Source organism: Lissotriton helveticus, chromosome 1_1, assembly GCF_964261635.1.
Source record: "Lissotriton helveticus chromosome 1_1, aLisHel1.1, whole genome shotgun sequence".
Classification (NCBI taxonomy): domain Eukaryota; kingdom Metazoa; phylum Chordata; class Amphibia; order Caudata; family Salamandridae; genus Lissotriton; species Lissotriton helveticus.
Genome location: NC_136057.1, coordinates 126,110,690 through 126,128,968, shown reverse-complemented (window position 1 = coordinate 126,128,968; position 18,279 = coordinate 126,110,690). Strand labels below are relative to the sequence as shown.

The 18,279-nt window shown below is 50.3% G+C and overlaps 1 protein-coding gene across 1 annotated transcript in view; it reads left to right on the top strand.

Annotated features, from left to right (window-relative positions):
- LOC144767774 (uncharacterized) overlaps positions 1 to 18,071 on the top strand; it is a 67,810-nt gene extending 49,739 nt beyond the window's left edge. Inside the window, 1 exon segment of the mRNA XM_078651187.1 lies at positions 15,174 to 18,071. Coding sequence (XP_078507313.1) covers positions 15,174 to 16,231 — 1,058 coding nt within the window. The 3' untranslated portion in view covers positions 16,232 to 18,071.
- Positions 18,072 to 18,279: the final 208 nt, after the last annotated feature.

Below are 18,279 nucleotides of genomic sequence, written 5' to 3'. Positions count from 1 at the left end.
TTTGAAGACCTTGCTAGGGGACACACCTTTCTCTGGAATGTTCGTGGTCGAGAAGGCTCACTGGTCCCTGGGCCCGAGGCCAAAGCCTGGGGCTCCTCTCCGGCCTCTAACTGCGAGGCTGTTAAACTACAGGGATCGTGACGTTGCGCTCAAACTGGTCAGAGAGAAACAACTGCTACAATACAAAGGGTCTACGATCTCATTATTCCCGGATTTTACGGCAAAAGTTCAGGAAACGAGACGTCAGTTTATACCAATGAAGTGGTAGCTCCGTGATATGGGGACTGACTACGCAATGCTGTACCCCGCGAAACTGCGGGCCAACCGTCAGGAGAGGTCCATGATTTTCACAGACCCTAAGGTGCTCCAGAAGGCCCTTAGGGAATGGCGCAAGGAACAACGGTCTTCCCTGGACAGAGCACTGTTGGATGAGGCGGCGGGTGGTGCCATGGATGAACAGGACTAGTCCCGGTACACGGCTTCAAATGGCTGAGTTTATATGTGGACTGCTGGGGGACCCTGGGCAATAATACAGATGATGTGTGGTGTGTGCTGGCCCTTGCATAGCTCAGTGATAGGGGGCGGACGAGATTCGAAGGGGGGGTAGAAAAAACTTGACTTGATATTCAGTGGGTTACAGATTTGACACTCATGTTGCACTAAAGTTATGATGTACTATCTCACAGTGAGGTGGCCCTATGTGCGATTATATGACTTGCGGGTCCCAGAGGGTGGAGGGGGCAATTGGTCGAGGGGGTTGAAGTTACCGCAGAACCTAAAGCACTGTAGGAGCGCTCATAGGTAGGCGCGGGTTAAGGTACACACATGTTTAGGGGTGTGGCCCACGATTCCTATTTGCTGTGAGGCAGGGGGGGGGTAGTTAACCACTGGACAAAGAAACAAATTGTGTTCTTTCTGTCAGCTACTCCCACCCCAGTGTGAATTACACTACTCTAATGTTTTTATTTGCTGTTCCAGAGGGATGTGGTGGGGAGGGTTCCGGGTATTGTCGGGGAGGGTGGGTTTCTGCGGCCAAGTTGGGTTGGGCAGGCGTGGGAGTGTACTGGGAGGGAAGTATTGCAACAACTTCATGTCACACTTGAGGGGAGAGGGGGGAAATTGTGTTCTTTTTGGGGTTTTTTGTTGGCTTTTTGGCACAGACGCGACAGGGCATGATGCAATTACATATGTACATGACACCTTACCACGGCTCATTTACATGCTGCTAACCCAGCGATGACACCGCCTGGGGAGCCCCTGGACACACTGGTGCTGTTGACCTGGAACGTTAGAGGTTTTAACAATCACCGTAAGGTTACGAAGGTTCTACATTACCTTTCCAGACATAGAATTGACGTTGTGCTCTTGCAGGAGACGCACCTTCACCCGGACAGCCCTATATTGCGTACCAGGGTTTTTTTGGGTAATGTCCACTCGGCGGGAATTACCTCGCATGCTAGGGGTGTACTGACGTGGGTTAACCCGAAGGCCTCATTGACACTGACGCCGCTGGAGACGGACAGGGAGGGACGTTCTACTATCTCTAAATGCTGAGGGAAAGGAAGTGAGATCTGTATAGTGAATACTTACGGCCCTAAATACGACCACCTTGCCTTCTATACCGCTTTGACGGCTAAAGTTCAGGCGCACTCATGGGGTTCTGTCCTATGGGGCGGGGGGGTGATTTTAATATGACAAGACATCCCAGTATAGACAGATCGGACAGCTCTGATAGACGCCCTCGGCCTCGGCCAGGGTGCTAGAGACGTCAGTGACACGACTGGACCTGCCCAACGTGTGGAGACACCGAAATCCAACTCAGGGAGGCGATACTCCTTACTCGGCACCACATAATCATCACCTTGGAATTTGGGAACTGACTAATGTTTCTAACTCTGCCTGGGAGATTCCATGTATGTTCCTTGCCCAGTGCTTGTGCCTGGTATTTTGGGGGTGGGCCTTTGGTTGGATGGCATTGAGATTGAAAAGAATTAGGTGATGGTGAGTCCAGTCGGTGGGTAGGATAGAACCGAGGGATACGGTGTTCTGCTTAGAGATGATTGCATCAAGGGTAGAGCCAGTTTAAGCCAGTGACAAATGTGAATTATAAAAGATACATATTCAGCCAAGAATGCCAGAGACCAGGTAAGACCATTGATGAGTTTGTTGAAAGAATGGATGTTTGGTAAAGCACAGTAAATTCAATTAATTTATGATGAGGAGGCTACCCTCCTCGGAGTAATCAATGGATGTCTGTCGTATGCATTTTAACGACAAATGCTGATGGAAACTGAGCTTGTATCAAGTCCTCAAGGCTGCTTGCACTGACAAGCATGCTTATCGTCAAATGACTGACTTGGAGGCCGTAGGCGCCCAAAGTGCATCGGTCATGAGCACAAAAAGTAAGCCACAGTTCCAGGCTGAGGGACACAATGTCCTGTCTCCACAGAAAAAGAAAATGTGTTACAGATATAGACTGTCATTTCCACACAAAGGTAAATGTCCCGCCATTGGACAGATATGCATAGACTGTGGTAAAGCGAATCATTTTGTGACGACTTGTAGCGCAAAGATAAAAGTAAGTGCGTTGCAGCCTAAAGACAAAATGGCTGACCAAACGCTACATCAGTGACATTCAATGTACTCCCACAAGGCTAAGCGGTCACACAAATTGAGGCAAATCGACGCAAAATGAAGTTGATAATCGTCTAAATAGTCGAGAAAGAATTCCTCCGTGTCTGTTTACAATGAAAGGGACAATGACAATTGTGCAATATTGATGTTTACTGCAAAAACGCATGCACATATGGGGCTAGTCGAATGTGAGAAAAAATCCAAAGTGAAGACATTTCAACATGAAGGCAGCTGTGCGTCGATAAATATTATGCCGCTGGAGATGTATCACAAATTATCTCCGGTACCACAACTTACGAATTCAAAGACTAAAGTATACTCATGGACTGCCTCAACGCCCTTCAAAAAGTAAAATAAAAAATTTGCAGCCATGATGAAACATAAGAAAACTGTGGTGAATGTGCCTATTCATGTAATTCAAGGAACAGCTTCAAGTGTTTGCTGAGTTTCCATAGTGCTACTGATATGGGACTGATATCAGTGAACTACACTATGAATGCTCATCATGAAATTGTAAGTCAATTTATTTGATTATTTCATGGGTCTGGAAAAGTCAAATAATTAAAGTAAGGTTACACATAAATGAGAATTTTCATCAAAGACACAGACGAGTTGCGTTTCATTTGCAAGAAGCTGTTAAAAAGGAACTTCATTTTTTACTTATACATGGCATCATTGAGTGCTCCATTGGTCCAACACCATGGCTTTCTCCCATTGTAACAGTGCCTAAAAGAGACAGCGAAGGACCTGTACGCATAAGTGTTGACTTGCGTCAGGCAAACAGGGCAACTGAGCAAGAGAAACCTCACAGTCCGCACATTGCTGATATTATAACTCAATTGAATGGCGCAGAGTTCTTCTCTCGACTCAACCTAAATAAAGGATCTCACCAATTGGAACTTGTAGAAAAATCCAGATACGTTGCAACCTTTTCTACGCATATTGGTTTGTTTTGCTAAAGGCGATTGAGTTTTGGTATCCTCTGCTGTAGAACTTTTCCAAGACGTCATTTGACTTATCATATAGCCTGTAGTAAATGCATTTAACTATAGTGATATATTGGTATTGTGGGGCTGCACAGAAAGAGAATTTCAAAACTCTCACAAGGCATTTCTATCTTACGATTATTTATTGGAACGGTCAATTACTGTTCTAGATACATACAAGACTTTGCTATGGTGATTGCACTAGAACTAACCAAAAAGTATGTGTGTTTTCATTGGTCACATGAGTGTGAGAAGAATGAATGAATTTAAGTTTATATGGCGCGTAGCTACCCTGAGGCCTCCTATCGCTGACCGAGCGGCAGAGTAACAGCAATGTTAGGTCGATGCCTTGAAAAGATGGGTTTTCAGGAGCTTGTGGAAGGCCAACAGAGCTTCCAAAAACTCGAGCAAACCATTGAGAGCGCCATTGAAACACCCAACTTTGATCCCAAACTCCATACAGAGGTTGTAATTGATGCTAGCCCTGTAGAGTTGGGCGCAATCCTTGCACAGCAAAAGGGACTGCCAAATTCACTGAGACATATCGTGGTACATGCCAATAAGAGCCTGTAACAAACTGAACGTGCATACTCGCACCCTGAGAAAGAAAGTTTGGCACTGGTTTGAGCTTGTGAATAATTTCCATGTGTTTGTGTATGGAAAGCCCTTCACATTAGTGGCTGATCACCAAGCATTGCTGATGGTATTCGGCAATCCCACAGCAAAAATGCCTCCTAGAATTGAGCCTTGGGGTTTGAGGTCACAAGAATTACAACTAAATGATTCTTCATCGTCCAGGGAAAGATCAGAAACTGGCTGATTATGCCCTGGTACCCCATCTTTTAATAGTCGAGAATTTAAAAACTTTCTAAATCAGAGCTGAGCGCTGCAGTTAGGAGCTGTGGAGACGAAGAGCAGTTTCTGGGGAGTCCTGGAAGTCTTTCAGGACTTTTCCTCCCCCGAGCAGCAGTGAGGATGATGATGACACGGTCTTCGACAGGCGAGGAGGACTTGTCTTCAGACGAGGAGGGCAGCCCGGTCCCAGCGACCCCCAGCGCGAACAAGGTGCAGGTCTCCAGCTTACCCTTCTCTGTGGAGGCGCTGATGGTGGACACAAGGTGCTCTCCACGGGGGGCGCCCCCACCGTAGCCGCCGCACCCCACCTTCAGAGGGGCACGGGACAGCCCCAGTCCCCTGGGGAGCTCGGCCTCCATGGACACCGCCTCGGTCAAGTCGGAGAACTCTGAGGACAGGGGCGGCCTGGGCCAAGTACTGGTGCAGATACTCTCTGCTGCCAAGAGTCAACCCCCCACTCCTCTGTCCCCTGTCTGGGATATGCCAACTTGCCTGCTGGCGATGCGATCCTTGAGTGGAAGATGCGGCGCTGACTTCACAAGGTGCCGCCGCTGTGATCACTCACCGTGGGAAAACAGACAGAGAGCGAGGACACTGCTAACGACCCTGACCGCCCGGATGACCCATACCAATACGGGTGGTGGCGGGCTCTGGTGACCTGTGCCCCTTTCCTCCGATATAATTTCAGTAGTGCTCTAGAGGAGCCCCGGGACCGTTGCCTGACCCCAAAATGGCTCCCGCAGTCGGCATCACCGGGAGTCTTAACGGCGCACCCTGGTGGGCCCCCATGCACTATACAGCGAAGATCTCATCTCTCCCATCGAAGAGCAGGAGCACTGTACGAATTAGTGGGGCTCTCCCAACTCAGAAGAAATTCAAAAACAATGTAGTGGACCTGGGGGACCGATGCCTGACCCCAACATGGTGCACGCAACCAGACGGACCAGGCGGCCGAACACATCGGATCTCGCGGTGCCTGACCCGAAAATGGCGCCCACAAAGGTTTTTTCCTCCAGTGAGAGATAGTGTCTCAGTTGACAAGGGGGCCCGATGGGCTCCCAGGACAGAAGCATAGCTTAGTTAACTATCCAAAGAACTAGGGGCAAGCCCACCTGCTGAGTCATGAAAATAAACAATCTGGACTTGCCTGAATATAAGATGGCAGCCAAGCTTCATCCCCTTTCCTATCCTGCCACGTGGTTATAACTTCGCAGAATAAGCGCCTGCCACATAATGCACCATCTCATGATGTTAACCATGGTAGGATGAGCTCATTAACGACAAGTGGCGATTTTAAATTTGCAAAGTAAAAAAAACTGACTTCAACCAGACCTCAAACACATCTCCCATCCGGTCTAAATGGCAGCTCCAGCTCCTTCTCTGGTTGGTTTAATCCCCCGCCTCCCTTCTTCTACCACTATCCTCTGGTGGGGACATGCTCTTCCACTACTTGATTATGCTACTGTAGCCTTTGTATCTATTCAAAACGTTATTTTCCTGATCGCTGAGACCTGAGCAACATGGCGGATGCCTGGTGGAGCTGCTAGACATCTATAGAGGAGATTGGCCCTGGCTCCCCCCTTGACCGCCACCTACCCAGCCGGATATTGGGCACAGTTCCTCCTCGTCTCCTCGCTATGACTCCTTCCTCCCCTCCCTCCTACGAACTCTTGCAACATTGTTTTTGTGTACTGTACCCTACTATGCTCTTGTAACTGATGTAACTCTTGATGGAATGATCCTAAATGTAAAGCGCTCTGATACTCTCTTGGGTCTAGTTGCGCTATATAAAACTTTAAAAATAAATAGCTCAATATAAAGCATAAAAAAAGCACTCCTCTTTGACCCCAGGCAATGGTCTGATAGAACGCCTCATGAGTACTTTAAAGAAAGCTGTTCAGCATTCTGCATTGGGGAAGCTCGACCTCGAAGGTTTTGAACATTATTCTTTGAGGTTACCGTTTGACCCCCTCACTCAACCTCAGAGGATACTCCTGCAACTATCATGTTTGGAAGGGTCATGACAAACTATGCTTTCCTAATGGAAGGCGCTGGGTGTGACAGGGGATACATCTGCATTCATCTGCTTGCTGATAGTCTTCTTGAGCTGGGAGAGAGGTCATTCACACTTTCATTTGAATAGGTTGTGTCCTGCCCTCACTCAAAGGACTGATTTACCCCCTACTGATCGTCTGGAGCCAGGACTGGGCTGCAAGGGACTGTTGCACACTTCTGAGGATTCATTTGAAGTCACCCGTTCATCAAAGACATTTTTTTTAATTGTTTTTATTTGAATTTTTAAAACCATATGAACATTTTAAGCATGTCACATAAGAGCACCCACTATCCCCTGCCCCGCCCACCACCACCACCCTCCTTCCCAATAGTTTCACAGGACAAAGAATATCCAACAAAAACAATAATATACCCCCCAGCAGTGTGTCCCGCAGCATCTTCCACGCCCCCCTCATGTGTCGGGACACAAGGAGGTCATCCCCCATCCCCTCAGAGCCCCCCATCCAGGCCATAGTATCGTCTTCATTTCCTCCACACTCTACTGAACTTCTTGGGGCAACCCCGGGCTTTATATGTGACCCTTTCGGCTGCCATGTAAATGTCCATACCCCTCTTCCATTCATCCAGTCTCGGAGGGATAGGCGCGCCCCAAGCCCGGGCCACGTCTCTCTTGGCAACCACCAACGCCAACTGCAAGAAAATCACTAATGGGCAAGCCAAATCCACCTTGTGTGCTATATCCAATAGCACCAATTTAGGCTCGACTGGGAGGGCCGCTTCCAGAATGGCACTGAGGTCCTTCAGTACCTCGGCCCAGTATCCCTGTATGACCCTGCATTCCCAGAGAATGTGATAAAAATTCCCCTCCTCACAACCGCAGCGCAGGCAATTCGGGTCGCTCGCCCGCCCCATCTGATGTAAGCGATACCTGTCGTAGTATACTCTATGCAGGATTTTATATTGTATGAGACGAAGTCTGGACTTTATCGCAACCTCCCTAGGGTGCATCAGGGCCGTCTCCCACTCCAGCGTGTCCATCTCTCCCAGGTTTGACTCCCATGTGTCCTTTAACTTTACTAGCCCGTCCAGCATACTGTTAAGTAGGGTTTTATACGTATGGGAAACTATTTGAACAGGGACATGCTCTTGCAGCAAGCGCCCCTCCAGTGGTGCGTATTCCGGTAAAGGCCCTACAAGCACCACCTCCGCCCTCCAGGCGTGTTGAAGCTGTGCATATTTCAGGTACTGTGTATGATGTAACCCAAACTCCAAACTCAGGGCCTGGAAGGACTTCAATGCCCCCTGTCTTATCAGGTCGCCCAAGACAGAAATCCCAATGGCATCCCACCCCTGAAACCCCTTCAGTTTATGTAGCTCCTTAAGCCACGCACAATGCCATAACGGGGTCTTGCCCACATCTCTACCATCACGGGCTTGGCCGATAGCAGCCCGTCTTTCCCCCTGCCACCATAAAGGTAGTGTAAACTCGTCCGATGCGCCATAGTCACCCTCTCCAGTCTGTATGTGGGGTGGTCTGCCGGGGCGTGAAGCCAGTCGTTTATTGGCCCTAAATGTTCAGCCCAGTAATATGCCTCGACGTTAGGTAGGGAAATCCCCCCATTGCATTGGTTTCTCTGCAGTGTCTCTAGTGCTATCCTGGGCTGTTTCCCCAGCCAAAGCAGTGCCCGCAACCCCTCGTTTATCTCTTTGAAAACCTGGCGGGGGAGGGGGAAGTACTCGTTCTTCAGCGCGTACAGAAACCGCGGCAGCGTTATCATCTTATACATTGCCGCGCGCCCCAGAATCGTGAGGGGGAGGGATCTCCATCTGGTCGCATCGTGAGTGAAGTTAGCAAGGGCCTGCTGGATATTTTTCTGATACGAGGTTAACCGGTCCCTCGTCATGTAGATCCCCGATACAGAAACCCCTCGTCCGTTACCCGGAGCGTGGCAGGCAAGGCAGGACCTCTGGCCTCCCGTAGGGGGCTGTATAATACCGACTTGTGACAATACACTGTGTATCCTGATCGCGCTCCGTAGTGACCTAACAAGGCAAACAGGCATGGGACCGAAACTTCTGGCTGGGTGACGTACAGAAGGATGTCGTCCGCGTAAAGCGAGATATTTTCCTCAGCCGCATCGTTCTGGTCAATTCTAAATCCTTTATCCCACTGTCCTGACGTATTCCACATGACGCTATCTCTATAGTGAGGGCAAACAGAAGCGGGGACAAGGGGCACCCCTGCCGGGTCCCCCTCCGTATGGGGAAAGTCCCTAGACAGCACCCCATTGACCTTAACCCTCGCTCGCGAGTCTGTGTACACGCTCTTCTAGCGGCTTACCCTGTTTATAAATTGGCACCAGTGTGGCCATACAAAGATCCGTCGGGACCGAGCCCTCCTGAGGCGCATCGGTGTACAAGGCCAGCAGATGAGTGGAGAGTAGATCGGCCGTTTAAAAAAAGAAATTCTGCAGGCAACCCATTCGGGCCCAGAGATTTCCCCGGACGGAGTCTAGCTATAGCCTCCCGAACTTCCGTGATTGTTATCTCCTCTTCCAGACACTTTTGGGCCTCCTCATCTAAGGTAGGGGTCTCAATGCTAACCAAATACTGTTCCACCTCCTCCGCCGAGCCCAAGTCCCTGGCCTTGTAGAACTCCTCATAATACTCTGCGAACGCCTGCACTATCTGGACATCCGTCTGTCTGGTACTGCCCGGGGCATCCGTCACCTTCTCCTCCCACCTCGCCTCCTGTTCTCTACGACTCAGCCATGCCAGAAGTTTTCCCAACTTATCCCCTACATCATATAACCTATGCAGGGTCGCCTGCGCCTGTGTTTTGGCCTCGTCAGTCATCTGGGCCCTATATTGCTGCTGCGTGTCTAGTAATTGTCTAAGTGAGTGTGTCATCCCATCCGCCACATAGCGGCGCTCCAACTCCAAGATACGGGTCGCAAGGTCATTCAGATCTCCCTGCACCTTCCGTTTTTCCCCTGCGATTCTATTATGCGCCCTGTCTCTCACAACTGTTTTAAAAGGTTCCCAGAGCGTAACCCTTGACTGCACTGTGTTCAGGTTTTCGGCAAAGTACACCTTCACATCTGCCCGCAACCCCCGCAACAAATCCTTGTCCTGCAGGTCCCATGCTGCCAATCGCCAAGTCCCGCCCAGTGGTCCGCGCTTCGTCCCTATTGTCACTCGCAGTGGTGAGTGATCTGATTCTCCCCGGGTCAGGTATTCTGCTCGATTCTCAGCTCTAAGAGCATGACGTGCACCTTCTGGGCACCTGAAAAGTAAGAGTAAGTAAGTCCATCTCCAGACATCTGTCAGTCCCATCATGTCACTGAACTGCTTCAGAGGGGAAGGTTCCAGAGTGTCCGCCCGCAACCCCGATCTATCCGGGGGGGGACATAACGTCATTAAAGTCCCCTCCTATCACTTGTAGTGTGGCTGGAGTATTTAAAAGGATATCAGCTACTCCCGCTAGGGTTCGGGCCTGTAGCTTGGGAGGTGCATAGACAGAAACTATTGTGACCTTCTGGTGTCTCCAAGTGCCCGTAACCCCAACGTAAGTACCCTGGGGGTCAGTCCACGTTCTCGTTACGGCGAAGGGAGGGGACTTCCTAATCAGAATGGCCACCCCCTGGATCCCGAAGTGTATCCCGCAGGTGCCAACACCTTATAGGGCCCCCGGGCCAAAAACCCACATCGCGTACCACGTAGGTGAGTCTCCTGGAGCAGGACTATGTCCGGTGCAGACTTTTTTTACATAGGCCAGGACCAACCCCCAGTTGATCTTATTGCCCAGTCCGTTCACATTCCATGTAAGGATTTGGGCAGTACCATTATCCTGTGCCTCATTTCCAAGGCCACCCACTACGCCAGGCAACATCAGTCCCAGTCAGTTTTTGTGCCGGAGAGCATCGGGCGTACAATGTGCAGGTATGTGTGGCAATTCCGTCTGTGACATGCTTTAAAACAATAACAACACCCAAAGATCATCCCCCCAAGAACCACCCCCTCCCCACCTCCCTCCCCCCACCAGACCCATCGCCATCCTAGTGATAGAGATACAGCTGATCAGGTGAAGGAGGTCTGTCGCCCACCCAACCTCAGCCTCAGATCACGTTAACTCACTCCAACCCTCTAGAGGAGCAACCAGTAAAGGCGGAGACCAACTAAATAGAAATGAGAAAGAAAGAACAAATCAATAAAAACAAAGCAAGCAAACAAAGAAAAAGAGGGGGTGTCCAACTTGCGTGCTCCTGGCCACCAAGTCCAAGGTCGACCAGCCATTACTGTCCCATCGTCACGAATTAGAGTCTGGTGGGTCCCCCTGTGAGGCCCTGGTCCCCGACACGCTGTCCTGTTCCATATCATGGATTGCCGCCACTAGGGGATGCAATGAGTATTCCTCCGATTCTTCTTCCTCGGATGAAGTGCTGCCAGGTTCCTCCTCCCCCTCCGACTGTGCCCTCTCTGCTAAACAGGAGAACAGGGAACCCGGCGATGGATTAGTGTCTACCAGGATCGCCTTGCGTCGCCTCCTCCACGCCGATCCTGTCTTGAGATATGGGGAACCTCCACTCCATGGCTGACACACCTCTGGCACCGCCTCTGCGGCTTTGGCGGCCCATCCGCAGGTCGGTCCCCAGCCGATGACTCCCGGGTCCCAGACTGTTGTCGTGGCAGGGGGGATGCTCTTCCAGCCACTGCCACGCCTCCTCCGGCGATTGAAAAAAATTAGTTTTCTCGTTGTACAGAACCTTCAGCTTTGCCGGGAACAACAGCATATACTGGATTCTGAGGTCTCGCAGCTTGGCCTTGACTGAATCAAAGGAGCGCCTCTGTTTCTGTACCTCCTGGCTGTAATCCAGGAACATCATTATGTGGGCATTTTCGTGGCGGATCTCCCTGAGGATCATGTCCCTATCCAAAAAATTGAGGAAGCGAGCAATGATCGGCCGCTGTCTTGCTCCCTCCGGTGGTTTCGCCAGCAGTGCTCTATGCGCCCGTTCTATGACACAACACGTGGAAAATGTGTCCTTCGGGAAAGTGCGGAGCAGTCACGAATGTAAGAACTCTGACATGTTCGCCCCTTTGAGACCTTCCCTAAAGCCCACGAATCGCAGGTTGTTGCGTCGTGCCCTGTTTTCGCCGTCATCCACCTTCCAGAGACATTGCTTATGGGAGGCCTGTAGTTCCGCCATACCTTTCTGTAGGTCTGTTATGGTATCTTCAGTCTCCCCTATCCGAGTCTCCGAGACCGTCACTCGTTCTGCTAGGTTGTGAAGGTCCTGTCGTAGGAGTGCCACATCCGCACCAACCTCTCTGACCTGTTTCTGTAGGGCCTCTCGGGACGCCTGTATAGAATCCATCAGCATGGCCGTATCCGACCTCGCCCCGGTTTGGTCAACGTTCGGGGAGGAGGGGTTGTGGCAAATCGGTCCAGCGTACCCTGTCCAGGGGGCTTGGGGTCTAAGCTTTTCCTGCCCATGGCTGTGCGTGAGTTGGCCGTGCTCCCTCCGAACCCCCCGACTTCCAGGGGCCAGCCGCTATCTCCTGCCGTGCACTAGAAGACATTATCCACAGGATATCAAGAGCCCCAGTTCCGGTCCCTCTATAGACCCATCAGGTACTGTCTCCACATGCGCCACCGCCAGAGGCGCCCACCGCCGGTATCTTGGGTGCAGGCAGCGACCCCAGTCACTCTTCACTCTTCAGGCCGTCCGAGTATGGGCCCCAATAGTGGCCCTGAATCGGGATACAGGCCCCCCACGCACTTTCGCACCGGGCCCCAGTCTTTCCCGCGCCTGTACCTCTGTAACGGCAGGTCCCTTCTGTCTCCCGGCAGTCACCAGGCGAGTCTCCAGAGGTGAATCCACACGTCTCTCCTTGCTCCCTGGGGCCACGCTAGCAGGCCCTGCCTCGTCCAGGACTTGCTCCTCTTCAGTTTTCCAGCCCCCTCTACCAGTCTCTACAGGGTAGGGGGGCCAGCTGTGCGTCAGAAAGTTCCAGCGCGTGGGGGGGGGGCAAAGAAGAGGAGCAGGCAGCGCTACAGCTCCCAGGCGATGCAGGCACACAACAGCCTCCTCTCGTCCGAGAGCTGCAGGGGGCTCCCCCCCACCACTCAGCTCCAGGCGTTTTTCGCCCAGCAGTATGCTGGTGCCAGGCAGATGTTCAGGCCCTCACCTCCGTGGCGACACAGCTCGGGGATCCAGCTCCACGGTCCAGGCCAGCCTCCACCACCGCTCCGCGCCGTCCTCCCGGTCGTACGTCACTCACCCCTGCCAGCCGCCAAGCTCCACATCAGTGCAGGTCACGCCGAGGCCCGCGAGCAGCAGCCCACGTCTGTTCTCTCTCCGGGTCTCCTTCGGTCCCCGGGGGTTGCGCTGTCCCTCGCCCTACACCGCTGCCAAACCTCGCAACCCAGCGGCGTGGGGTCCAGCGCGCCGCGTCCGTCTCAGTCGGTCCCGGCAGTCAGTAACTCCCCGGCGGCGCCATCTTGGAACCCGGGCCAGGCGCAGGGCTGAAGGATCGCCTCCGTAATTAAGGGCCACCGGAGACCCGGTACAGCGCTCACAGCACTCCAGGAGGGGCAGGGGCCCCCACAGTCCAAAACACAGCGGGGTACAGGACTCCCGGCTGGCCTCAGGTATGTCGGATCAAAACGAGTAGCCGGAGCAGCCTAGGCTCACGTCTCACCCAGCCATGCTGCTGGCTACGCCCCCCCATCAAAGACATTTTTGAGTATATGTACTGGAGCTCTGATCCCATGCTTTTAGAGGCTGCTTGGGACTTGTAGCCAGACACTGTTGGCTTTACAAACTGCTCCTTGCCATGAGGACTGCTGTGCTGCCAGGAGCAACCACCATTTCGACTAACTGCCTGGTTGTGTTGACCTGCTGCTGCTGGGCTGCAGGAGGGGCTGCCAATTTTCAACCTAAATGTATGTGCTGTCTGTTGCCTGCAACCTCCTTTTGTACCCCGAAGTGCTCTCCAAAGGCTTGTTTGCTTGCCCCCTGTTCTCTTGAGATCTCAGGGCCATCAAAGATCATGTTGCCTCTTTTCTCCAAGACTTCTGCTGGGTGAGCCCATTTTACAAGGGCTAGCATGTCGCCAGTGCTCCTTTCTGCACTAAGGTAAAGCTTTGTGCATTACAGGACAGTGCACCATGGGCCTGCAGTGCTGCGCTCTGACCAGGGGAGTGCCTTTGTGCATTCTAGGGAAGTGCTCCATGTTTTACAAACCAGCATGTGGTGAGCGTTTTTCTCAAGCGAGAACAGCGTTGTTTTGTCTGGAGGCATTACCAGAGAAACAAACACGTCCTTGAGCCGGCGTGCTCACTGCAGCTGCATTGGATTGTGAATCTCAACCCCGGAGTCTGGCAAGATATCGCCACCGTCCGATGCCACCAAGAACAAACTAGTGTGGCCCCTGTGGCCGTGAGACTTGAGAAACAGCCCCCTGAAGACTTATACTGCTCTGAGGTGGTTCAGTGCAGCGCCTAAGGCTGCAGAGCTACAGGAGCTGCACAAAGCCTTCAAGCCAGGCCTTTCGATGACACATTGTTCTGTAACATGTGACGGGCCAGCATTCTGAGGCTGATTCCAGCCAGCCTCGCCCTTTGGTTTTAACGAGTATACTGCACGAAGCTCTCAACGTCGGGTCCCACTCCCGAAACATGACAACATTGTTAGCAAGTTACAGATGCCCTGAGGACAGTGACCCTGCACCCACAAAGGTACTGTAAGACGGGTTGAGTCCAGAAGAGTGGTAAAGCCGCCCTGCTCTCCTTCACGGATGGCTTGGATTTCCTTGGGCAAAGAGACGCGATTCAAGCGGCCCCGGCGGGCTTCAAATTCGCAACAGCGTGAGGTGCATTTCTTGTTCAGCATTGTCTCTGCTCTGGAGATAACCTCAAAAATGGCGCAGGCCCGTCCATAGAGGTGAACTGCTGGAAGACTCGAGCTCAATTACTGTTTATCATTTAGTAGGTGCTCCTGCGCCCTACATTTGGTTTCTAAATGCAATCACTTCAACTACGTTCATTACAGTTACCATATGTAGTGTAATAGGAGCGCATGTGTGCTGTGACCTATGTTTTCATAGTAATTTGTGTTTTTCTCTGTCAAACCTGCATTATTTGGCTAAAGGTGTGATTTTAGTCATTTTGGTCTTGTTTGATGTACAATATAGAATCTATTTTTACATAATCCTGCGTGGATTCCCTTTTGTGGTTTACTCACTGTGTTGCTGCGCGAGTGTGTTGCACAAATGCTCTGCACATTGCCTCTTTAAACTAGCCTGACTGCTCTGCGCCAAGCTACCAGAGGATGAGCGCAGGTTATATTGGGTGTGTATCTGGCTTACCCTGACTAGAGTGGTGGATTCTGCCTGGCTTAGGTGCCTACCCTAGCCAACCAGAAACCCCATGTCCAATAGTGGTTCTTGTGAATCACTTGATTTCCCAGCATACTCCTGCTGCAGAACTAAGTCTCCCCTCTTTGTGTAGGAGGACTAGCCTCCATCTGTCCCTCAAAGGGAAGTGTGACTCTTTTCCTTAAAACATACACTTTTTTTCCCTGAATTGTAACTGTTCACTTCTCCATATTATACCAATGCAGCTTTTTCAAGAAATATTTTCTTCATGTAATTTTCAATGTTTTTTCTATTTTGCAGCACAACAATCACATCTAGAAAGTATGAATGGGAAAGAAAGCCATAAAGGTTCCGGAGGCAAGATTAATTTTACTCAAAATATCTACTTAAATAAACGGCGCAGAATGCACATGATGGAGAGACGCTTTGCTTGTAATGTGTGTGACAAAGGATTTATCAATGAGACACTTCTTGTGAGGCACAAAAAAGGACACACCAGCCTCAGGCCATATCCCTGCGAAACGTGTAAAAAGTGTTTCACTCAAAAGGCAACTTTTTTACAGCATCAAAGAACACACACTGGAGAGAGGCCTTATCACTGCACAATGTGTTCCAAGCGCTTTGCTAATAAGAAAGGTCTTGTACGGCATCAAAGTGTACACACAGGAGAGGAGCCTTATTACTGCACTCTGTGTTCAAAGCGTTTTTCTCATAAGGCAACCCTTGTTCTGCATCAAAGAACACATACCGGAGAGCGACCTTATCACTGCACTGCGTGTTCAAAGCAATTTTCTCAGAAGGCAACCCTTGTGCTGCATCAAAGAACACACACAGGGGAGAAGCCGTATCACTGCACAGTGTGTTCCAAGCGCTTTGCTGATAAGGGAAACCTTGTACAGCATCAAAGAACACACACCGGAGAGAGACCTTATCACTGCACCATGTGTGAGAAGAGCTTCAGTCAAAATTCAAATCTACTAAAGCACGGACTAATACACACCGGAGAGAGACCTTATAACTGCACTGTGTGTTCAAAACGCTTTTCTCATAAGGCGACCTTTGTACGGCATCAAAGTGTACACACAGGAGAGAGACTTCATCATTGCACTGTGTGTTCAAAGCGCTTTTCTCGTAAGGGGACCCTTGTACGGCATCAAAGTGTACACACTGGAGAGAAGCCGTATCACTGCACAGTATGTTCCAAGCGTTTTGCTGATAAGGGAAACCTTGTACAGCATCAAAGAACACACAGTGGAGAGAGGCCTTATCACTGCTCTGTATGTACAAAGAGCTTCACTCGAAAGAAAATTCTTCATCAGCATCAACGCATACACACAGTAGAAAAGCCTTATCGCTGAACCTTGTGTGAGAAGAGCTTCAGTCAAAAGGCAAATCTACTACAGCACCAAAGAAAACACACCGGAGAGACCCCTTATCATTGCACTGTGTGTTCAAAGCGCTTTTCCCAGAACGGAGGCCTTGTACGGCATCAAAGCGTACACACATGAGAGAAGCCTTATTGCTGCACTGTGTGCGAGAAGAGCTTAATTGATTTAACAGTCAAGTCTCGTAACACCAAACACACAGGAGAGAAACCTCTGCAAAGTGTCTTCCAAGCGCTTTTCTCAGAAAGAAAGGCCATGTACGGCATCACAGTGCAAACACAGGAAAGAGGCCTTATCACTGCACTGTGTGTGAGAAGAGCCTTACTGGTAAGGCACATCTTCTACGGCTCCGAAGTTTACACTCCAGTGAGAGGCCTCATCGCTGCACTGTGTGTGAGAAGAGCTTTACTCAAAAGGCACATATGCAACGGCACCAAATAATACACTCTAAACTGAACCCTATCACTGCACAGTTTATGCCAGAAACTTCACTCAAAACGAAAGTTTCTACAACACCAGTTAATACAAACAAGATAGATCCATTTTCACTGTAACAACCTTATGTCCTGCTTACCCCAAAGTAAGATTTACTGGAATGTTGTAACTTAGCGAGGGCTTATAGTCATAAATTCCTAATGGCCAGTGTTCCCTGTAGGGTACGTGCATTTAGTGTAATAACCCTGAGTGCGCAAACTCCGTTGCGAAGCGCATACACTTCACACATCACTGAGGCACCATTTGCAGCTCTTGCTATTAAAAAGCGAGCAGCGTGGAAAAAAAGACCTCTTGCGTGAAGGAGCACAGAGAGCAGATCTTGGGCCTAGCAACATACCACCGTGGAAGAGGGGAGAACGAACAGCGTGCCTCTTAAACGGCAGTGTATCGGGTTGCCGAGGGTCACAAGTTGTGCAGCATCTTTCTTCTTCGCATGCTATTTGCAGCACTAGTTTCGGAGAGAGGCTGCAGGGCTTTACAGGCAGCTGTGGCTCTCTGGGTGTGATCCGCACCTCGCAGATGAATTTATTTTAAAAGGCCATGCACTAATTAGCATTGTTCGGTATTTAAGAGCATGATGTACGGCATACTAATGTTTAAGTCCCAGCTAAAAGTGTTCAAAGGCAAGCACTCCGTGCGTAATGGTATGGCTGTGCTAAACTTATTTAGAGAAGTCATTTCTGACCCTACCGCAAGCATGCTAAGGCATATGTGCCCCCAGTGAGACAGCATTATTAAGATGTGTTATTTTCCCGGCCTAGACCTGGGCTCTGTAACTGAAGCTCTGGTCACCTGTGAAGCGTGATTGTGAGCAGCAGTACAAGAATATAAGGAGACTATGATCGTTAACCAATCACATCCTTGTGTTATTTCTTTATAAATGTGCTCAGTCTTTCTCACTGCTAGTTGATTCTATTGTACCAACCAAATATAGGATTTATTTACCACCTCGCTCACGCCATTACATGAGGGCACAGCCGCAACGCTCTCAGGTCATCTTACAAAACACACACTAAACTACTACTTACACATCACAACAACTTTGAGCTCACAGCGAGGGCTCTCAGCACTGCCCCCTATTCGCAGATGCCAAAGTCCCAACAAATATAAGCCCATAGCCACTCTGCAGCCCACAGAGGTACTCGCCTCCTCTCATAACAAACTTGCTTCCATCTTCAGCCCAGGTGCTGCTCGATCTTTGTGGTGCGTGATTACCGTTGGATCTGCAGAAAGAAACGTGGGCTCTTTTACCTTCCCATCATACCTTTTACCACATATGTTTAAGATTTAATAGTTGAACTGTGTTTATTGCAGATGTATGTAGACATCTTTTCCTAAATAAATCCTGCTGTATCTTGCATTACAATGGGTTTGAGTCAGCATTCTGTGCATTTAAGATCCCCTCCTATAGGGCGCACATTTATTTTTTGGTCACTCTGTAAGCTCTATAGCGCTCAGGCTTCGGTAGTGAAGAGCGCTGCCGCAACCAACTGGAAAGCAGCTTACCCACTGAGCAGCCCTGTATC